Raw genomic sequence first — 19,644 nt, forward strand, 5'->3', positions numbered from 1 at the left:
TTCCAAGGCTGGCTTTAAGATCTGTCAAATTTGTAAAACGTCCTGACTCCAGGTCAGGATCTCGCTGCTCTCAGGCATGGCAGGAACGCCTGGAGCTGCTATCCTGTTTGGCCTCATCAGCTTTCACTGAGAACAAAGGAGAAAAGCTTCATGTGACCCCTAGTTAGAAGAAATCACTGTTTTTCATCATCAGTACAACGTAGAGCATGTTAATGATTCATTCCACATAATACAAATACTTTCATCATCATTAACTTTACTTTCTCGGATGGTTCAATTTCTGACAACCCCACACTTCACAGGGAATTTTAATTTGGGCCCCTGACATGCCTACAGCAGGAGAGCAAAGAAATGAGGCTGAAGATGGCAGCAAAGCTCCTGTCGATTATTTTTCATTTGAAAGAGCTTACAGTGTTGGTCTGCACAGACAAGGCCAAGCCTTGCCCACCCAGACTTCTGCTCTTCCCACGAGGCTGAGGGGAGGCAGAGGGGCTGGAGAGGGCAGAGAAGGGAAACAGACCTTCTCTACCAGCACGGCCAACAGCCCGGGTCTGCTTAGGGACACCGGTTTCCAAAAAATGTACAACAGAAAAAAAAAAAAAAAAGCCACAAACCCTGGGTTTGTCCAGCTTTGCCCTACAAAGCTATTCCACCACTGGTTGGGGGGGTCATAAGACCAGAAGCCAGGCCAGTCCTTGCAGCGAGGGGTTCTCCTGCCTGGGCCGATGGGAAAGGTGGTCACAACTCAAGGGTGACATTGCAATGCCAACAGGGAGGAAGGGGCTGGCTGGAGTGGGGAAAGGCCCCTTGCGTGCTCAGACCCAGACCCATAAGGCTCCCCAGTGTCTTTGTGCCAGGTGTAGGAACCCATCTTCAAACCAAGGAATCACAGCTGCCCTAGCTACCAGGGTCATGCCCAAGCAGAAACTGTCTCACAAGTACCCTGCTCCCAGCAGAGCAGACGACCTTCCACGGACCTGACCCCACGCAGCCACCAGGCTCCTTCCTAAAGGAGGCAGAGGTGCCTGGGACCATGTCCGGGAGCCCACCCTTGGGGTGGCTGTTGTGCAATGGCAACGTGTAACCAGGAGGTAAATACCAGCGTGCACCCTCAAAGTGACAGCGGAGCTGGGATGGGCACTGGCTTCCCTGCGCTCACGTGGGGTGGTGTTCACCTGCCAGCGTTTTTGGATGCTATTCCTTTAAGGCGCAACAGGTGGAAATGCAGGGCCAGAGGTACGAGGAGTATTTAAAACAGCCTGGCACTGCCAGAGCCCAGTGCCCAGCTGCGGCAGGGAGGCAGGACACTCGCAGGAGGTCCTGGGGGTCGGCCACTGAGACACCAGCAAATCTAGGAGCGGTCAGCCCAAAAGAAAAAGCAAGAAGTACAAAATAGTTTGCAGAAGTAACTTGGAGTGTAAGTAATGCTTCTTCATTGTCTTTCTGAAATGTGAAATCTTTTGCACTACCGCTTTGAGACGGGAAAGGAGAAGAATACAGGTCTTGAGACACTTTTAAGGACTCTTCCTCACACATGTGCAAAGGGAAGCAGCAGCTCTGAGACAGCAGTGGATAGGTGTGCAGGTCTTGCTGGTGGGGAGGCTGATTTCTTTTGAAAGAAGGTCAGAAGCATAGGATCAGGCTTATGATGTTTATGTTTTCTTCTCTGCAGTAGATTTGTAATCTTTCCTTTCTGGAAAAAAGGTTAATTATCATTACAGTGTTTGCATTACATTTTAACTTAGAAAATGACAAATGTTAGTAAATAGTACTGTAGTCATCTGAACTGTTGCAAATCAGTTTATGGTCATTACGGTCCTCTGAATCACAACACATAGGGATGCGGATTTTGAAATGTAAGAAGGGAATTGTTATCTGTCCTAAATGAGCTCTGAAGAGCTATCAAGTTCGTACAGTTAAAAGGAAGATAAATAGATACTGAAGCATAAGTGAATGGGATGCGCAGGTGTCCTAAAGCTGAAACAAGAGAAAGCTGGCAGACTCCTTTCACACTTATACCAACAGCAAAGGGGTGGGTTTCCGCACACCTGAATTCTTACTCTGCAAAGGCAACATTCTTATAGGACTTTTAATGTATTTCATCTGAAGTACAGAGAAATACCACCTCCTAATAGCAATTGCGCTGCTGCTAGCGATACGTGCGCTATCCATCCGTCCAGCAACTGTCACAGTACCGGCTGCCAGCATGGTCTGTGCTTTTGGACTACAGCAGGTTCCTGCTCCTTGCAATATGAGTAGTATTAAGCTAGAATAATAGTTTAATAGTGCTGAAGTTGGTTTCACTTTCTAGCCCAAGAGATGAGAAACAAAAAGTAAGAAACAAATGAACCATGACACACTTATCTGAAAAGCAACAGGCTGGTGTATGGGGTATCTAATACCTTAAAGGAACATAAAATTAGGTCACAAGTTAGTATATGGTATATCTAACAGCTTAAAGGAACATAGAATTAGGTCAGCGGCACAATCTCCGCAAGAATTTCAGTCGCTGCCATGAGCGCTGTCTGGTTATTCTTTTTCATTTGTTTTCCCAAATACATGGCTCGTATAGGACAGCGTTTAACCGGCACTTACAAACGTTCTTAGCTAGGAGGGTCACAAGTATGCAGAATTTCCTGAAAACTGCTGATTTCTTGGTAAATCCTGATAATCTTCAATAAGATCTGCCTAGCCGTTTCTGCTCGCTGCATCACAAAATTAGCACCTCCTATTTCTTCTTTCCTTATTGTAAAGGAGGCATTTGTTTGGAACGTGACATGTTTCTTTTCTGTATGTGTTTAGGTCAGCTTGATCTTTTGTCTTAAAGTTGATTGCTCATTCATAACTCCATGAAAACAGAGCGGATTGGCGGCTTTTCCCCACAGCAAATAGAACTCAGAGCAAGGCCATCCACGCAGTGATCTCAATGGGCACTGTAAAGACATACGTAGCCCCAGTCCTGTGCAGCAAGAAGTCCGTTACCGTGCCCTTCTAGGCACACAAGTCTTCATCACCTCCATAAATCAGCCCTAGCACATGCACCAGTGCTCCTCCTCACGTTATAACCCCGATGCTGCTGCTCAGCACTGCTTGTGCCTACAACAGTTTGTATCTGTGCAGCTTACTCATGGTGTTAGTGGGTGTTGCTGTAAAAGGATGGGGGGGGGGAATATTACCCCATTCTATATGTTATTATTTCTCAAATATTTGAATAACAGTAAGCATTCTATAAAACAGAAGGACCCTAGGCTAGAATTACAAATGTGGCGGCTAACTCTTCATGTTTCATTGATCCCATGGCATGTCCTTGACACTGGTCATTGTTAAGAGCACCAGTTAATAGCTAATGGATTGGACTGTGCTGCTCCCTGGCAAGCTGCATGAGGAGTGTCCCCGTTTCTCTGAGGTCAACCTTGCAGCTGAGTCAGCAGAATTTGGGAACTGAACTCTGGTATTTCATACCCTGCAAGACCACCTGCTTGCTTGGGTTTGTATAACTCAGGGGTCAGGTCCTGATCGCTTTCAAATCATTACAAATCTGAAGATATGCCCCCCGAGGACTGACCGAGTCACAAAAGCACCACAGAAACCCACAGGAGGTCTTGTAATGGGTGACATTTCGAAGAGCTCACCTGGTCTGAGAGCACTTTCTGCTGGAAACCTGAAAGCACTATTTCAAAATTTAGGCATACAATAGTGCTGGAGAGGTGATGTTCCCAACCCAGGCCAATCCCACAGTGCTTTCGTCACTGGGGGATCCAGGGAAGCATCCACACACAGCAGACTGGGAAACCCAGCCCAGGGAGGTCTCATACCACAGCTACACCAGACCAACCTCCCACTGCTCTGCAAAAGCACCACGAACAACTTGCTACAGATAGAGACACTTAAAGACATGTTCATATAAGCAAGGGAGACCGACTGCGGGGTTTGAGGGGGGATCTAACCTCCCCAGAGCTTCATAGGCAGCATTAACATTTCTTTGCTACTCAGTGGAGGCACAATGCAGCGAGGATTAAGAGCACGGCAACATACTGAATCAAAACAGATAGCATTATTCATTCTCAAGATGATACTAAGATGACAAAAACATTTATCTGTCCTGAGTCAGAAAGCAAGAAAAAAGGTCATTAGGTTGTAAAGGACCTTGTAACTTTTCAATTTGCAAGGCTTTTCACACTGAATCTGCATTGTGGCATGCCCGTGTCTCACGCAGCGCTAACGAGAGAAGTCCCTTTGGTGCAGTGCACGCACACGCCAAGCTCTAATGTCCTTAGGTGGTAGGAAGAAACACAGCAAAATCCAAATTATGGAAACATATTACAAGGTGTAGTGAGTTTTTACCTGTCGTTATGGTATAGGTATAGAGTTGGCTTTTATTAACGCTCGAACACTTCCCAGGTTTCTCATGCACTCGCACTCCTGCACAGTCGCCCTCGGTGGGGGTTTCAGTAGCCCTTCCCAAACTCATGGTCACGAACATGGCAACTCAAGCTGAGCATGGAAATGGGTGGCTAGGAGAAAGTTAATGCCATTTACCTGGTAATGGCTATATCTTCCGTTTTAAAGCATATTACAACTAAATGTTTTGATTTGTTAGTATTAATCTTGCTAATGATTAGCCTATCCTGTTCTGGTTTTGTACAATATAATTCTTTGAAATCCCTGTTGCATTATACACACAAACACACCAGCACACTGCAAACAGCGCCAGCATGGAGCCACCCCCGCCTGGCAGAGCGTCCCAGCCAAGCCAACACCATCACCCTGGTCTTGGTGACGCTGGTGTCCAGAGGCCTGGGTTAAGAGTGGGAAGCTCATGCATCAACATGCAAACTCCCATCTGCTGCGCTCAGCTGTAATAGTGGGTTTGTGCTCTAAACCTTCAAAACCTGTTACATTGGGACAGGGAAGAGAAGGGAGTCGGCGGTTTTGATGATGCAAAATGAAAGTAAATTCACAAAACCAAGATTTGAGTTGTATCTAAAAAAAAAAAAAACGAGTACAGCTCCAGTCCCCAGCTGGTAATAATCCAGAGAGGACCGCTGTTGTAACAGTGAATTAGGGGTTTATGCCAGGAGGGGACACGGCCCTTTGGCTGCAGGAGGGACTTTGCAAACACCAGACGTGCACATTTGCACAGCTGAAACCTTTCCCCATGGCTGCTTCTCTGCTAAGTCCTGTGCCTCAAGGGGAGTGGGGGAGAACTAGAACAAGCGTTTAGTTCCACCCCCCCCGCCCCGTGACCTGTCAAAATGCTTTAAACTAACCACAGAGACAGGCTGGCAGTTGGTGGAGACTGGCCCAACAGTGCAGGTGAGCTGAAGCCCGAAATGCCGACTGAGGCGGCTGCCCCAGAGCGCTGCCAGCCCGGCACTTCCCACCCACAGCTTCTTTGCCCTATGCTGCAGAGCAGCTTCTCAGAGACACTTTCCTGGTGGGAATAACTGGGTTCCCTCCATTGCACTGCCTTGCAGACAGCTTCTCACGAGGCTTTTAATGCATCAGGTTTAAGACAGCAGCTTCTTTGCCTGCATAGACATATGCAGCACAAATCGCGTGTCCAGGTTTCTCTCAGCCTGCCAGCCTCCGCGATCCCTCCTGCCTGGCAGCTCTGGTGCAGGCAGGAGCTCCGATGGCCACGCAACGCAAGCTGCAGGCACCAACCTGTGCAGCGCCGTGTACATCAGCTGCCAAACAGGGTCCTGGCCACCCGTCCTGCTGCAGCGTGGTAGGACCAGGTTTTCCCTGCGGAAGAGGTTTCCAGTGTCCATCAGTCCCTGGGGACACCATGGTCTCACGCACTCAGTCCTTCCTGCTCCGAGAACGATCAGAAATCCAGCGCAGGCACCCGGACACGCAGGTCAGTGCCTGCAAGAGGAGGAAGCAGGAGATGTGGACACGAGTGGAGGGGAGCCCAGTGTGGGAACTGTGTCCAAACCAACCACGTCCTGCAGCTCCCAGGCAAAACCAGTGGAGGATCAGCAGTCATCTGCAAAGTCAGTGCAACTGTTCCTGTACAGGGTGACCAAATTCAGCTTCTGCTGGAAGGTCTTGGGAGCACTGCACAAGCCTCGTGCTTTGTGCCAACCGCCAGACCCCCCCAGGACTTAGGGAAACCCCTCAGGATCAGTCATGGCATCACTGCCGAGGGCAGACTTTTGCACCTTTCTCTGCATCAGCTGGTGCTGCTGGATACAGAGGGCACATACCGATAGGGTTGTGCGCCTGTATATGAAGCCCAAAATTAATCCTTTCCTCCGCTGCCAGCTCCAGGAAGGATTTCACCAATACATAACAAAGGAGCACTATTTTTCCCCTTTCTCTGCCCCTGAAAAGCTAGGATAGACCTGTGAGAAGCTGCCGCTGAGTGGCAGGAGGAGTACAGGCTGGGCACAAGCACTTCACCCTTTCCAGCACCAGGGCTTCAGCAGGCACCATCCCTGGGCACGCAGCAGGATAAGGGCACTGCAGATCTACCAGCACGCTTGTCATAAGCTTGCTTGCCAGCTTCTCTGGAGATTGCATATGTGGCATTTTCCTCTGGTTTCAAGCCTCTTGGCTGTTCTGTAGCCCCCTGCAAACCTTTGCTGTCCCATCTCCTCCCTCCTTTCAACTCGCCCTCCATCTGCAGAAGCATTAGTACAAATGACTTGCACAGCCACTTACTTGCACTCCCTTTCATATGAGCTCAGCAGCCTTTTCTCTTCCCTGGTGCTCTGAGGTTTAAACCTTGTGCTCCAACTAGAGACAGCAAATCCAGCAGCAAATGTTCTTTGAAAGCAAGAAGGAACTAGAGCTCTTTTACCAACAGCTTGATGAAATTCTCCTCCAGCATCTCGAACAGCGCTTGTTCTTTGCAGAGGGACCCGCAAAGCTCATTCGCACCATGTCTCTGGGCTAGGCAGTGTCATTCGCAGAGCGCAGCACGGCGCTGGCAGCAGAGAGGGGGTTTCCAGCCATCCAGCTCAGTGGATTAGCATGGGAGTACATCACATTTTTACGTAACCAGTGGCTGTGCTTGCTCGGACTTGCTATACCTGGGAGTTTTCTCCATTTATTCAGTCAGTGGGGGAAGGTTTTAACAGCGTCTGAGAAAACAGGACTAGAGGCAACTCAGGGCTGCAGAAGGTGCAGATGTTGGTCACGCAAGCACACAGGAACCATTGGTCTTGCGCAGGCACAAGTGCACACACGTATCCTCAGACAGGGATGCAAAAATTCTTTCCTGCGCCAACATGCATATGAAGACCCTGACGCCACCACTCTTGCACACATCTTTCTGGACAGAGCTATATCTTTGTTTCAAAAAAGAGGTCGTGGCAATCCTTCCCTACCTGACAAAATGTTGTTGGTAAGCCTGAAGTAGCCAATTGCTTTGGGAAGGAATCAGACTAACAGATTATTCAAATTTTGCCAAGAATGGGAAAGCTGAACTGGGATCCTGCTTGCATTGCAGAGCGAGGGGTGGAGGGCAGCAAGGTGACCATCAGCCAGAGGAACTGCTGTTAACAAGGGGCAAATATCAAGGCCCTTTTTGTGCCATATTGTTTGCTTTCTGCAGAATGTTTGTCTTGCTGGCTACTTCTGGGATGTGTATGCAAGAGCATTTTTCATGCTCAGTGAGTTAATTGTTAGCCACGGACAAGTGGCCATTGAGCAATTAGAAGTCACAATACAAGGAAGAAAGCACAACAGAACACCTTTCATCTTAACAGGGAAATAAAAGCCTTTTTCTTCTACTGGGAATTACCCTTAATAAAATTGTGCCACTTGACAACCTGAAATCAAATTCCTCTGAATGTCTATAAAGATTTTCCTTGGCACCTATCATCTTTTTTAGAACTTGGAGTACGCAGATAGATCAACAGCCATGCCCAGGAAATGCCCATTCCCACCACTCAGTGTCCAACAGCCCACTCAGCTCAGGCCAAAGAACACAGCTTAGTGAATTAAGAGCCTCTGAGCCATCACTCAGTCCAAAGCAGGGGGAAGGTCAGAAATATTCATCCTGAAGACTATGGACATGTTTCAAGAGATAAAATTTGGTTTGACATTACCCAATAGCCCTAATTTTGGGTCCTGGCCAAGGGTTAATTTTGGTGCAGTAGGTTTATTGGATATACAGGTGGGACAGTGCTTTACTGGTTTAAGTCTGATTCTTGGAGGGGTGGGAGGTGAGAGATCTGGGAAGGAAAGATCAGTAAAACACAGGTTTCAGATGGGAACTTTGCTCTACGGCATAAGGAAGAAATTTGGACATAAGGAAGAAGTTTTTACAATGAGGGTGGTAAGACACTGGCACAGGTTGCCCAGAGAAGTTGTAGATGCCCCACCAGTGGAAATGTTCAAAGTCAGGTTGGATGGGGCTTTGAGCAACACGACCTAATGAAAGAGGTCCCTGCCCGTGGCAGGGGGGGTGAACTAGATGATCTTTGAAGATCCTTTCCAAACCAAACCATTGTGTGATTCTGTGAGAGCAGGTTTTCCTAAGGAGTGGTTTTGGCACTCAGGCTTACGAGCGAACAAGCCTTCCTTTCACTGCATGAACAACATTGAAAAAAAAAATATGACCACAGCTATTAAAATATTAGAAGCAGCATTATCTCCTGGCAAGGATCAAGTCAGCAGTTGAGCTCCGGGTTGCCACCTGACTCTCATGCCTGCCAGGGCTCAGTGGCTTTTGGACCATTTTTGGACTTCAGCCTTGCGAGGGACTGTTCTGATTTACAAGTGTAAAACCAGATACCATTTCTGATTTTGAATCAACTCTCTTCTTATTTGGCCAAAATCGCTTTTTATGCTGTGCACACCACTGTTGTTGCCTGTCTGTGGGACACCGTCCCTGGGGCACTCTGCTCTGACGGACACATTGGTGGCTTGCAGGCAATGCATTAACCGAGTTTGTCATAAGAACAACTCCCTCATTTTACAGAAGGGAAGCCTGGGGTGTTAGGATGAGACCCACGGGCAGCCATGACGCCATGCAGCAACACGCAAGAACAGAGTTATCAGCTCCCTCTTTCCCATTCAGTGGCTTGACAGAAGCTATTAAATGCTATATTTCTCTCTAGCTCAAGTAGCCATAACCCTCGTATCCTCCAGGCATGAGGATTATTAGATGACTTGATCAGTTAATGTAATCATTTTGCAGATGTGATTATTCACCAACTTCTGTGTTTCTTCCAAGGAATGCAAGAAAAATGACTTTACTAGCGTTCATCTTCCTACTCGCTTTCGTCCCAGCTGAATCTGCAAGCAGCAGACACCTCCCCAAGGCAGCAAGTAAGTGTAACCTGTCTGGCTTGTCTTGTGGGTGGCCTAAGACCAGAGGTGGCATTACTAAGGGGGGAGCAGGGTTCAGGGAGGCTCTCTACCCCATCAATGCCCATCACTGCCATGGGACCGTCCAGACCACATGATGCTGCACAGCCCTGGGTCCGCGCTTGCCCTGTACACCCGACCTGCTCTGCAGCTCCATCAGGTTGTGTAGCACAGTTGACATTTACAGCCAACATGTTTTCCTCTTGCAGTCGCAAGCCCTGTGTTCGGACCACGGCAGGTATATGGTCTGGTCAATGGGTCAGTTACTGTGAAATGCTTCTACCCTCCCACCCGTGTGAACATACACGACAGAAAGTATTGGTGCAGGGAATCGGCCTCGGGCTGCATGACCATCGTGTCCACCAACGGCTACATTGCTCCAGGCTACCAAGGCAGAGCCTCCATCACTGACCACCCTGAGGCAGAAAGCTTCCAGATTAACCTCTCCGAGCTTACAATGGCAGACACAGGCACCTACCAGTGCGGTGTTGGTATCAACGGCAGAGGGCTCTCCCACAAAGTCAATCTGGCTGTTTCCAAAGGTAATTATAGTCTTGGGGCTCCTTACAGTGTTATTTTCTTTTACCTTTTTCCCCCCTTTTTAATAAAGCTCCACAGATCGTCTGTCCAGTGTCTAAGAGCTCAAGATGCTCCATGCTTTCAGGAAACAGCAGTTTTCATTTTCCCCTGTGCTCTTACAGAATTAATTTTTTGACCAAAAACGTGGCATAAATATCAGATTAAACAAACCTCATCTTAAGGTCATGAACATTGCTTAGAAACAGGCGACCTCTCTCAGTCACTAAAATTTGGGGAGATGCAGTCGGAGGGCAGAGCTGCCCATCACTCTGATGTACCCTCCAACCCACGGCTGAGGCTGTGCGAGCCAAACCTGCGCACAAGTCCACGAGAGCACGGTGTGCAGGACGGCACCGTACTGCTGGGCAAGGCCCAGGCTGCAGAGCACGGTGCAAACTCATGGCACAGCCCCTGGCAAGAAGGCTCCGGGAGAAAGCCGGTACAGAGCAGGCAGTGTTACAGCATAGACCCCTCAGTCCTGAAATGTGTGACAGACACGGGACACCGCTGGGCAGATCATGCTCTGACCAGGAGGGGGATGTGATCATATAATATAGCAAAGTAGAGAGAAACCCTATGCTAAAAAAAGCCCTCAGAGATATATGGGAGCCGCACACAGTTACCGACAGAGCAGGGAGTAGACGCTGACTGGTGTCTCTGTGTGCACAGGTCCACATATACCCGAGGGAGCTGAGCTTTTCTACGTGAAGCTGCACAGCACTTTGAGCATGTCCTGCAACTTTGGGGCAGATTATGTGAGCACGAGGAAATTCTTGTGCAAAATGAAGAAAAACAGCTGCTATAACATCATCGATAGTTATGGGAATGTTGATGAGGATTACACAGGGCGAGTTCTGCTGAGCAACGAGGATCTTCCAGGCTCATTCAGCATCGTGATAACTCAGATGAGCTGGGAAGACTCAGGCTTGTACCTGTGTGGGGTCGGCTCCTATGGGGAGTATGGAGAAACAAAGGAACTGGATGTGCATGTTTATGAGGGTAAGCTATTCCCAGTGTTTTTTTCTCTTCATCTAGATACTTCTTTCTGTTCATTCAACTATCTGTAATGTACTAAACCATCACTAATAAAGCTTGTATCAAGACTTAACTTTCCCAGCAGGGGCTAGCTATCTTCCCCAGTCTGGCTAGCCCAAAACTCCAGAAAGCAAATTCTGCCTACCAGTTTGAGACAAGCAAACTGCCTCTTCAAGTCTTAATTCCTTAAATCTCAAAATGACAGGTATAGAAAGGAGAAGACCTGCCCTTCCCTTAGCAAAGGGAGAGAAACTTTGAAATATCAGTATACAAAGACCACCACCCCCCAGTGAATTTGGGAAAAAGAAAGGCCTGACAGACCCTTTAGGGTCAATTCCTAGCAGTGCCAAGACAGTCTCCTACCGTCTGCACCCCTGAGCTTCACCCAGCCTTGCTTTAGCCAAAACAGCTTTGTTTGATCTGATAATATTTATTTTTGATCTGATAATATTTATTCTCTTGGGAGAGTGCCACATGGGCAAAAGTTAGCCATGTATAGCTGCTCATTTCATTTTTATCTCCAGAGACAAGTGTTCCTCAAGGAAAGCCTACAATAATTGGAGTAAAAGGAAGTTCAGCAACTTTTGAATGCTTCTATGAGCGTCTAAAAGAGCCCACAGTGAAGTACTGGTGCAAGTGGAGACAGCAGGGGTGTGCTCGGATCATAGACAACATGGGGTACGTGTCAAGCTTGTATGAAGGAAGAGTGGCCATGTACGACAGCACAGGTAACGCGACGATCACCATCATCCTGAACCAGCTGAAGGACAGTGACAAAGGCTATTACTGGTGCATGACAGATGAGGTGAAGGAGCAGCAATCATCAACCGAGCTGAAGATCATAGACGGTATGAGCTCGCGCGCTGGCAGTTCTCTGCCTGCTCAGTAGGTACAAACCAGCCTCCTAAGCACCACAAAGGAGCAGATCTGGCTGTTGGGGAAGAGGTGTGAGGTCCACCTCTCAGCTTTTATCTCGTAAGGCAAAACATTGTGCCAATCCTCCCACACCCCAGTAGCTTTAAAACAGAAACGCAATGTTTCAGTTTTATGGGAAAGCATTCAGAAAAGTTTCTCATGCAAGTATTTAAGCCTTGCAAAACACCCCCCAGCTTTTGCCCAGAGATGCATATACAACATCCTTAGCATTAATTTAGCAATGTAAGGAGCACTTTCCTTCACAGATACATCTCCTGGTTCACCATCCCTAGCAGCACCACTACCTGTTGCCTACCATTCCCACCACTGCAACCACTAACGTCAGCCTTGATGTTCTGTTTGGCTTGCAGGAGAACCTGGACTGAAGGGAAAGAAGGAAGTGGAGGCGCAAGTGGGTTCACGGGTCGATTTAACTTGTTCTTATCCATGCAAGTACTACTCCTACCAGAAGTACTGGTGCAAGTGGAACAACATCGGCTGCACCCCTATGCCTGCTTCTGACCAAAGGGAGCCGGGGCCAGACGTTACCTGTGACACTGACAACAAGACAGTTATCCTAAGCTTTGACTCGGTGGCAAAGACAGACGAAGGGTGGTACTGGTGTGGAGTGAAGCGCGACGGCCACTTCGGGGAAACCATGGCAGTCTACCTGCGGGTGACTGAAGGTGAGCTCCAAGGCAAAGGTGGCAGGGGCTTTCCTGCTCCTCAGGGCTGTGAATCACGCTGTCTTCTGCTGAGAGAAAAGTCCTCTCCATATCCACTAGGTTGCAGCACCTCAAAACAAAAATGCTCTCATCCAGGCAGCCTCCCAGACTAGGTGCCAAGATCACCCTGATTTTGCATAACTTGTCATAGATGTTTTCATCCACTCACTGGTTTCTGCTTCCTAGTCATAAAAAAACCCCACCAATCTAAAAATCACTTCCTTCCACACCATTTTTACTTTTTACCCCTGTCCTTACTAATTATTGCTATTATATTTGTAGCATCATTTAGTTTAAGCAACATCTGATACCTGTTGGGTGAAGGGCTGCATGTAGTTTAGAGACATCTTGCTCCAGGGAGCGTATTATCTTAATAAGCAGGAAAGCAGTAGGGAGCAGGAAAGGAAGGGCTATCACCAGCTCCCCGTGGACAGCAAGGGGCTTAGTCTCAGCTTTGGTGCAGTATCTTAATTTTCTTGGGAAGGAATATTGTTAGGAGCAGACCAGAGAAAAAGCATAGCACTAAATAGCCCACATGCAACCATCCTAAGTGGATGATGGTCAAAGTGAGAACAGAGAGAAACAGCCTCATTTCACTGCCTTTTGCAGGCAAAGAGCGAGAAATAAAAGCAAACCAAGTATTCAAAATTTATTCATTAAATACTAGAGGCAGAACTTAGAAACGCAAGACTTCTCAGAAGTATATAGTCAGAGAGAGCCTACTTGAGATTTTTGCAATAAGTTATTTGGAATGAGATTATTTCACATCCCTAAACCCCATTTTAAAGAGCCTCTCATGTACAGCCAAAACCCACTGCAGTTCCACATGCACCAAATACACCCAACTAGTTTTTGTGTCACTATCTCCATGCTGCCACTCAGACAACTAACCACCCTTCTTCCCTGGGAAATGTAGGAAGCAGTGCCGGCCACAACCTAGATCTCCTGGATGTTGATGCCCCCAGCCGTGCCGAGCCCCCCAGCCGTGCCGAGCCCCCCAGCCGCGCCGAGCCCCCCAGCCGCGCCGAGCCCCCCAGCCGCGCCGAGCCCCCCAGCCGCGCCGAGCCCCCCAGCCGCGCCGAGCCCCCCAGCCGCGCCGAGGGTGGCTTTATTCCCCAAGGAAGAGCCTACAGCGATGCTGATGTGCAAAGTGCAGCTGCCTCGGAAAGGTTAGTTCTCTCCAAGCCTCTGCCTTTTATCGTTTTTGTGAGGTTTATATGAACCCGTTGTTGGTACTGTGTTTGCACCCTGCATGTGTGGTATAGCAACGAAAAAATCTTGTCCCCAAAGAACTTTGCTCAAAACATCAGAGGAAAAGAAGCAAAAAAGTTACAGCAAAAGGCAAGATGTCTTGAAAGTAATCTCTAGCTCAAGAAAATACAGTCCCAGAAGGGAACAATTAGAGATTCCAGGTACAGAAAAACTAATTGAAAATACTTCTGTCAAGATTAGAGCACTTTCCTTCACACATTTATAACCAAGCTGCTGATGTAGCTGGTTTTGTACAACCTCTGGCCACATTTTCATTTGTTCCCCTGTGATGTGCTGGGATCCAGTTCATTAACTGAATTGCATCGTGCTCACTCAGATTTACCATCCTATATAGATTTTAGACAGATGGAAATTCATATGCATTATTCAGTCTTGAATAATTAAAAAAAAAAAAAGGCATTTCACAGCTTAGTGGTTTCTTTCCCTCCATTCCAGCTCTGATGGAAGCCATGGTGGCCCCAATGTACTTGCTTTTGTCCTGGGCCCTGTTGGCGCCTTGCTCCTGATCATCGTGATGGCTTTTGCCGTTTTTAAATACAGACAGCTGAGGAGATCCGGTGAGTCCCTGCCTTTTCTAGTCTCTCAAGAAATGTCAGCAATGTTAAGACGAAGGCAATACCTTGTGCACGCTGCCATCTCTGCTGGGCTGAGCTGCTCCCCGACACCCCCTCATGCCATGGGCAGGCAAGGGACCCTGCTTCTCCCACTGGCCCCACCATACGGCTCCAACGCCCAGCATACAGGCTGCCCGGGCTGACGCAGAGACCACCCCTCCGCAGGCTTTGCAGGTGGCATTGCACCGTGCCTCCTTGCACGGAGGCAGTTCAGATGCCAATGCGCTTGCACCGACTGAGAGTATTTATCTCCTCCCTCTTAACAGACCTGGTGTCCATCGGGAGCTACAGGACAAACATCAGCATGTCGGACTTCGAAAGCGTGAAAGAATACAGCGCAAGCAATAACGCCTGTGTGAAAGAGACCCAGGAGACTCAGATAGGAGGGGACGGTAGGTCGCTGACGGATGGGCTTGCTCTCCATCCCCAGCCCCGAGGCGAGGGGTGCCGGGGAGGGGTTTGCAGAAGGACCCTACAAAAGCCACAGAAATACCTGCCCACCAATGGCTCCAACACCCCAACACCTCCCTTTCTCTCCCTGCAGAGTTTATCACCACCGTGGCCACCCCAGAAAGCGCTGCCGAGACAAAGAAGGCAAAAAGGGTAAGAGGAGACAGGAGAGAGCCCACTGACCTAGGAGGCACATCACAGCTCTCCAGCCTCTGCCAAAGGAGCTGCCTTCTCCCAGGGGCCTTATTTATACCCAGGTGCTCGCCATCTTACCTGGGTCAGGCCACCTGCTGCAGATCAGCCTCCATAGGGGGGACCTTAACCCCTTCCTGGCCTCATGTTTTAGCAGAGACAATAATATGGTACACCAAGTCAGCCCCAGGTAGTGTCAGGAAGGTTGGGGCTGGGTTGTTACCATAAGTGTGAAACACTGGGATAAGCAGATGACCAGAGGCCGGAGCACATCCCACCTCCCAGCCTTCCCCCAGCGCTGTGCTCCCACGCAGGCAGCGGTTCAGGGGGCAGAGGTAGGCAGGGAGGTTTCTGCCATTACAAAGGCTGTGACTTGCTCTGGTGGCCCTGGCAAGCCCCTGCTTCCCCCCTGCCTTCTCCCTGCCTTCCCCCCTTGGGTAGGGTCATGGTCAAGTGGCACCACTCAGCAGTAACCGAAGGTGCCAGACGCAAGCCCTTCTTTTGAAAAGTCCCTAACCAAAGGTGATATCTAGGTGTTGTAAGTGCCAAGAGCTGAGCTGGACCAATAAAGGAAACTATCAGGGAACCAGTAAAATCCAGCAGCTTTAGGACAGTGAGCTGGATGCTGACACGCAGGGACAGGCATGCCGTGGAGCCCCAAACCCACAAATGTTTGGGGTCTTCCCAGGTCCAAACAAAGGTGTGATGCTCTCGCAATGGCACCGGCGTGACCCACCAGATTATCCCACTCATCCAGTCTGCCCATATCATCCCGAGAAGCTCACAGCCCATCTAACGCTGCCCTTTCCCTTGCCATGTGCTGCTGTCCATCCCCGGCCACCTAACAGTGTCCTCCTGTCCTTCCCCAGAGCTCCAAGGAGGATGCTGACCTCGCCTACTCCGCCTTCCTCCTCACCTCCAGCAGCATCGCACAGGGCAGCTCCGAGGGGGACAGCGCTGCCCCGGCCGTGTCCCCCCCGAACTGGGAGGGCTAGATCTGAAGACAAGGGACTGAGAGGCAGCAGCAACTGGGACCGGCTCTACCTTGAGGATCAGAGGAAGACATCAGCAAACAGCACTGTTTATTGATACCACAATTTGCTATAGCTTGACCTTTTTTTGCTTAAATTCAGCTTCAAGTGGTGATTTAGAGGAATCGCGTGATGCCAAAAGGGGTGGCTGGGCTGGAGGTGCAGGTCTGAGCAAGCAAGTTGGACTGGGAGATGGCAGGAGCTTGAGTGGCTTAGCCCACTGACAGCCCCAGCCCCACCAGTGCTCTTCCAACACTGTGGGCTCTCAAAGGCCAGAAGGTGTATTTTAAAAATTCTCATTTTCTGTTAAAGGCAGCTGGAAAACCCTCTAGAACAACTCGCGCTTTTGATTCCTCTAAGCTTTCTCATCCCGAGGGCAGTACCTGCAGACCAGACGTGGTCTGAAATGTTTTTAGGCAGAAGCAATAAAGAATAACATTGGCTTTCAGCAGACCGGGGGACTCGCAGTCCGTGGGAGGGCACGGGGAGAGCACATGCAAAGAGGCACGGTGAGGGTGCATTTGGGGCGGGGGGCCTTTCTCCTCCTCTTAGGGCAGCATTACAGCATCACATCTGGTGTTGCAAACAGCACAGGACGGTAGAAGAAACCCACAATTAATGGAGACAAACAGGAAATGCTTTGAGTAATCTTATGTACATTTTCATCTACAGCAGGTATTGATCACAGAATGACAGTAATTAGTATGATGATCAATCAGCAGCCTATATAGCCAAGTAAGCAATAGGCACCGGTGTTCGCTGGCACTGTATTTGCATAGCACAGACCAAATTCCCCAGAGCACCGGAACCAACAGTCTCCCATTTCTGACTTGGAGTCGGAACAGCTGAGCCCAATCCATGCTCCTCTGCCACGGAGGCACCCCGCTAAGGGCGGCCTTGAAAACCCACGCTTTGAGCGTGGCTTAGACCCGAGCCACACATCCCTCGCACGCTTTCCCTGGCCGACTTCATGTTTATGCAGGTGGAAACGAGGATGACTGTAATTAAATGTTGTCTCTTGGTCTTATTTTCGAGAGTGGATGACTAAACACAGAAAAGCAATTTATTGATGCATGGATTTCCAAACAGCAGCACAGCACTGCTGTCTGTCAGTTAGATGAGAGTACAGAGAGCTGAATACCCTGCAGATAAAGCAATGTAGGAAGCAGCAATGATGAAGAAGTGACAAAGCAGAGAAGCAATTTCCCTGAACACCAGGAACGGGATGGGCTGGTGCCTGCCTGGCTAAGAGAGGGGCTGCGGAGGTGTCTGACAGGGCCAGAGCTGCTCGGGAAAGAAGGGGCAGAAACTGCACAGATAAATTCAAATTCCTGAGCCTGTGTTGGTTTCATGCAGCTCTGATAGCAAGCCATAAAATATAAAGAATAAGGAGCATCACCCTGGCTAGAGCCTGAGCTGATGGTCTTACAGTAACACCACAAGTATATTTCTGTTTTACTAAAATATTAGCTGCACTTTAAAATGAAAACAGTATGGTAACTCAGCAAGGTGTCAGGCAACGACTGATTGCGTTAGCCTACAGACACAGAGTCTTCATCAAGGATAAAACCCAAATTATTCCTGAATCATGGATTTCCCCACAATAAGCGCTGAGACGAGCTTTGCTCGCTGTGAGTAGGAGGGCAGCAGCTCCCATGGTATTTGTGTTTCCCCTCCCAGCCCTGCATTTTTGTTTTCAGGGCTGCTCTCACATCCACATTGCAATAGTCATCACCTTACTGACATCAAGGCTAGGACCTTAAATGTCAGGTTATAGCTCGTCTGCCTCATCTCCCAGGCTGCATCCCCTTGGCAGCACGGTGGGAAGGGGCTTGGATATGGGAAAAGGTGAGGAGGGGCCAGGACAGGTCTGCGCCTGCCTGGAGTTGCTGGAAGTGAATGAATTATTCTGGTGCAATAGGGAAGACGTGCGCTTGGAAAGCGTCCCCGGGGGTGAGCAGTCATAAAGCTGCAGGAGAATGCTAAGGTTTGGAAATTTCTGAGAGGAGAAAACCCCTTTCACTCTCCCTTCGCAAATCCGCTTCCTCTTCAGCCTGCCCGCCAGCGTCCTTTTCTCAGCTCCGCTCCTCCCGCACCACACTGGGAGCAGCGAGAATGAGCTAAACTCCTGGGAGAGGTGCAGAGGGCGAGAAACGTGGGTGCGCTGAGGATCCTGCCAGCCGGCTCTGCCTGCACCCCTCAGCCCCAGCAGCTGCCTGCCAGCGGCTCCTGCTCCTTCCCACCGCTGACACTTCCATCTGGCACCTCATTTCCAACGGGGCACGTCCCTGGGCTGCTGCAGTGCTTTGCCGTGGATGGGAAAGTGTGAACTTAGTTTGACATAAAAGCAATAAAACATGCATGGATTGAGGTATGGCACCCTCCGCACAGGATACAAAATCAATGAAATCTGATAAATAATAATAATTGTGACAGCGTAAGCTGAGGATGCGGAATAAACCCCACACTTCTCACTCAAGCTGTGATCCAAAGCCCACCAGGATCAATGGACAGGTCCACAGGGACCTCCCCAAGCAGCCCCATCCCCTTCACCAGTGTTCGCCAAACATGCCGACTGATTCCCTTCGGTCAGCAACACGCTGTGGTATCTCATTGCGTCACTGCTTCATTCCTAATGGTTTCTCTTTAACAGCAAATCATGGTATGTGCAAGATATGTCATTCTTAAATGGTTGATTTCAAGGGTGATGGTGTTGAAAGATCAGCTTTCATGAACACTGACAGAGCATATATTCACCCGCTCAGGCCCTGGCACCAGGACAAATGAAAGTCACACTGCAAAAACTCATGAGAAAGTAAATTAAAAGAATCAAAGCCCCGAGAGGTTTTCCTTTGGCATAAAAAAATATTTGAGGAAGGATAGTGAGCAATCAAGGAGATCTTTCCTTTCAGAGTGAATCACCGAATCCCGCTCAGCGTGAAGCACATGCATACGCGCTATAGGCAAATGCTGGTGAGCTCACCCAGCCAGGTCACCAACCAGGCCTTTTTGGGAAGGAACAAGGAGTCTCCTCCTCCTCTGCAGCTCTTCCTTCTGCTGACACCCAATGAAAGGCGCAGCGCCCACCGGACTGATGCAAGGCTCCGGTGATGCCGGTATGCTGCCGGAGGTCTTGACCAGTGTCCTCCTGTGATGGACATGAAACCAAAGCAGTAACTAGGTTCTCCTTGAGGACACAAAGACCTTATTCCATAATAACAAAATCCTGTTAAAGAGCCTCTTCTGCAGCTACAGCCTTCACTGTGTCACCTCTGTAGCATCATTAGAAGTTGACCAGCTGGGAGCAGCCAGCTCTCCATCCATCCCAGGTGCTGAAGCTTGCCTGTGACCGTGGGCAGGAGAGGGAGAGCTGGAGAGTGTTGGATTCTCCCATGGGAACAGAGGTGCTGAGAAGAGGTTTGTGCAGGCCTGAAGGGTTCAGACCTAGAAGCAATGGCTTGACCCTAACAGCAATAAGAGCTGCTCAGAGCCAGAGGAGGAGAGCAT

General features: G+C 49.2%; 1 protein-coding gene across 1 annotated transcript; it reads left to right on the plus strand.

Moving 5' to 3' along the window:
• Positions 1 to 1,165: 1,165 nt before the first annotated feature.
• Positions 1,166 to 16,588, plus strand: PIGR (polymeric immunoglobulin receptor). Its single transcript, XM_087762009.1, has 11 exons — positions 1,166 to 1,417; positions 9,191 to 9,285; positions 9,534 to 9,866; positions 10,573 to 10,902; positions 11,463 to 11,786; positions 12,225 to 12,539; positions 13,495 to 13,747; positions 14,286 to 14,407; positions 14,731 to 14,856; positions 15,009 to 15,067; positions 15,976 to 16,588. The coding sequence occupies exons 2-11, from the start codon at positions 9,204 to 9,206 to the stop codon at positions 16,099 to 16,101; spliced, it is 2,070 nt and encodes a 689-aa protein (XP_087618135.1). The 5' UTR covers positions 1,166 to 1,417; positions 9,191 to 9,203; the 3' UTR covers positions 16,102 to 16,588.
• The last annotated feature ends 3,056 nt before the right edge of the window (positions 16,589 to 19,644 follow it).

Source organism: Nipponia nippon, unplaced genomic scaffold (assembly GCF_047370975.1).
Source record: "Nipponia nippon isolate SJK-2023a ecotype South Korea unplaced genomic scaffold, ASM4737097v1 scaffold_25, whole genome shotgun sequence".
NCBI classification, from domain to species: Eukaryota; Metazoa; Chordata; class Aves; order Pelecaniformes; family Threskiornithidae; genus Nipponia; species Nipponia nippon.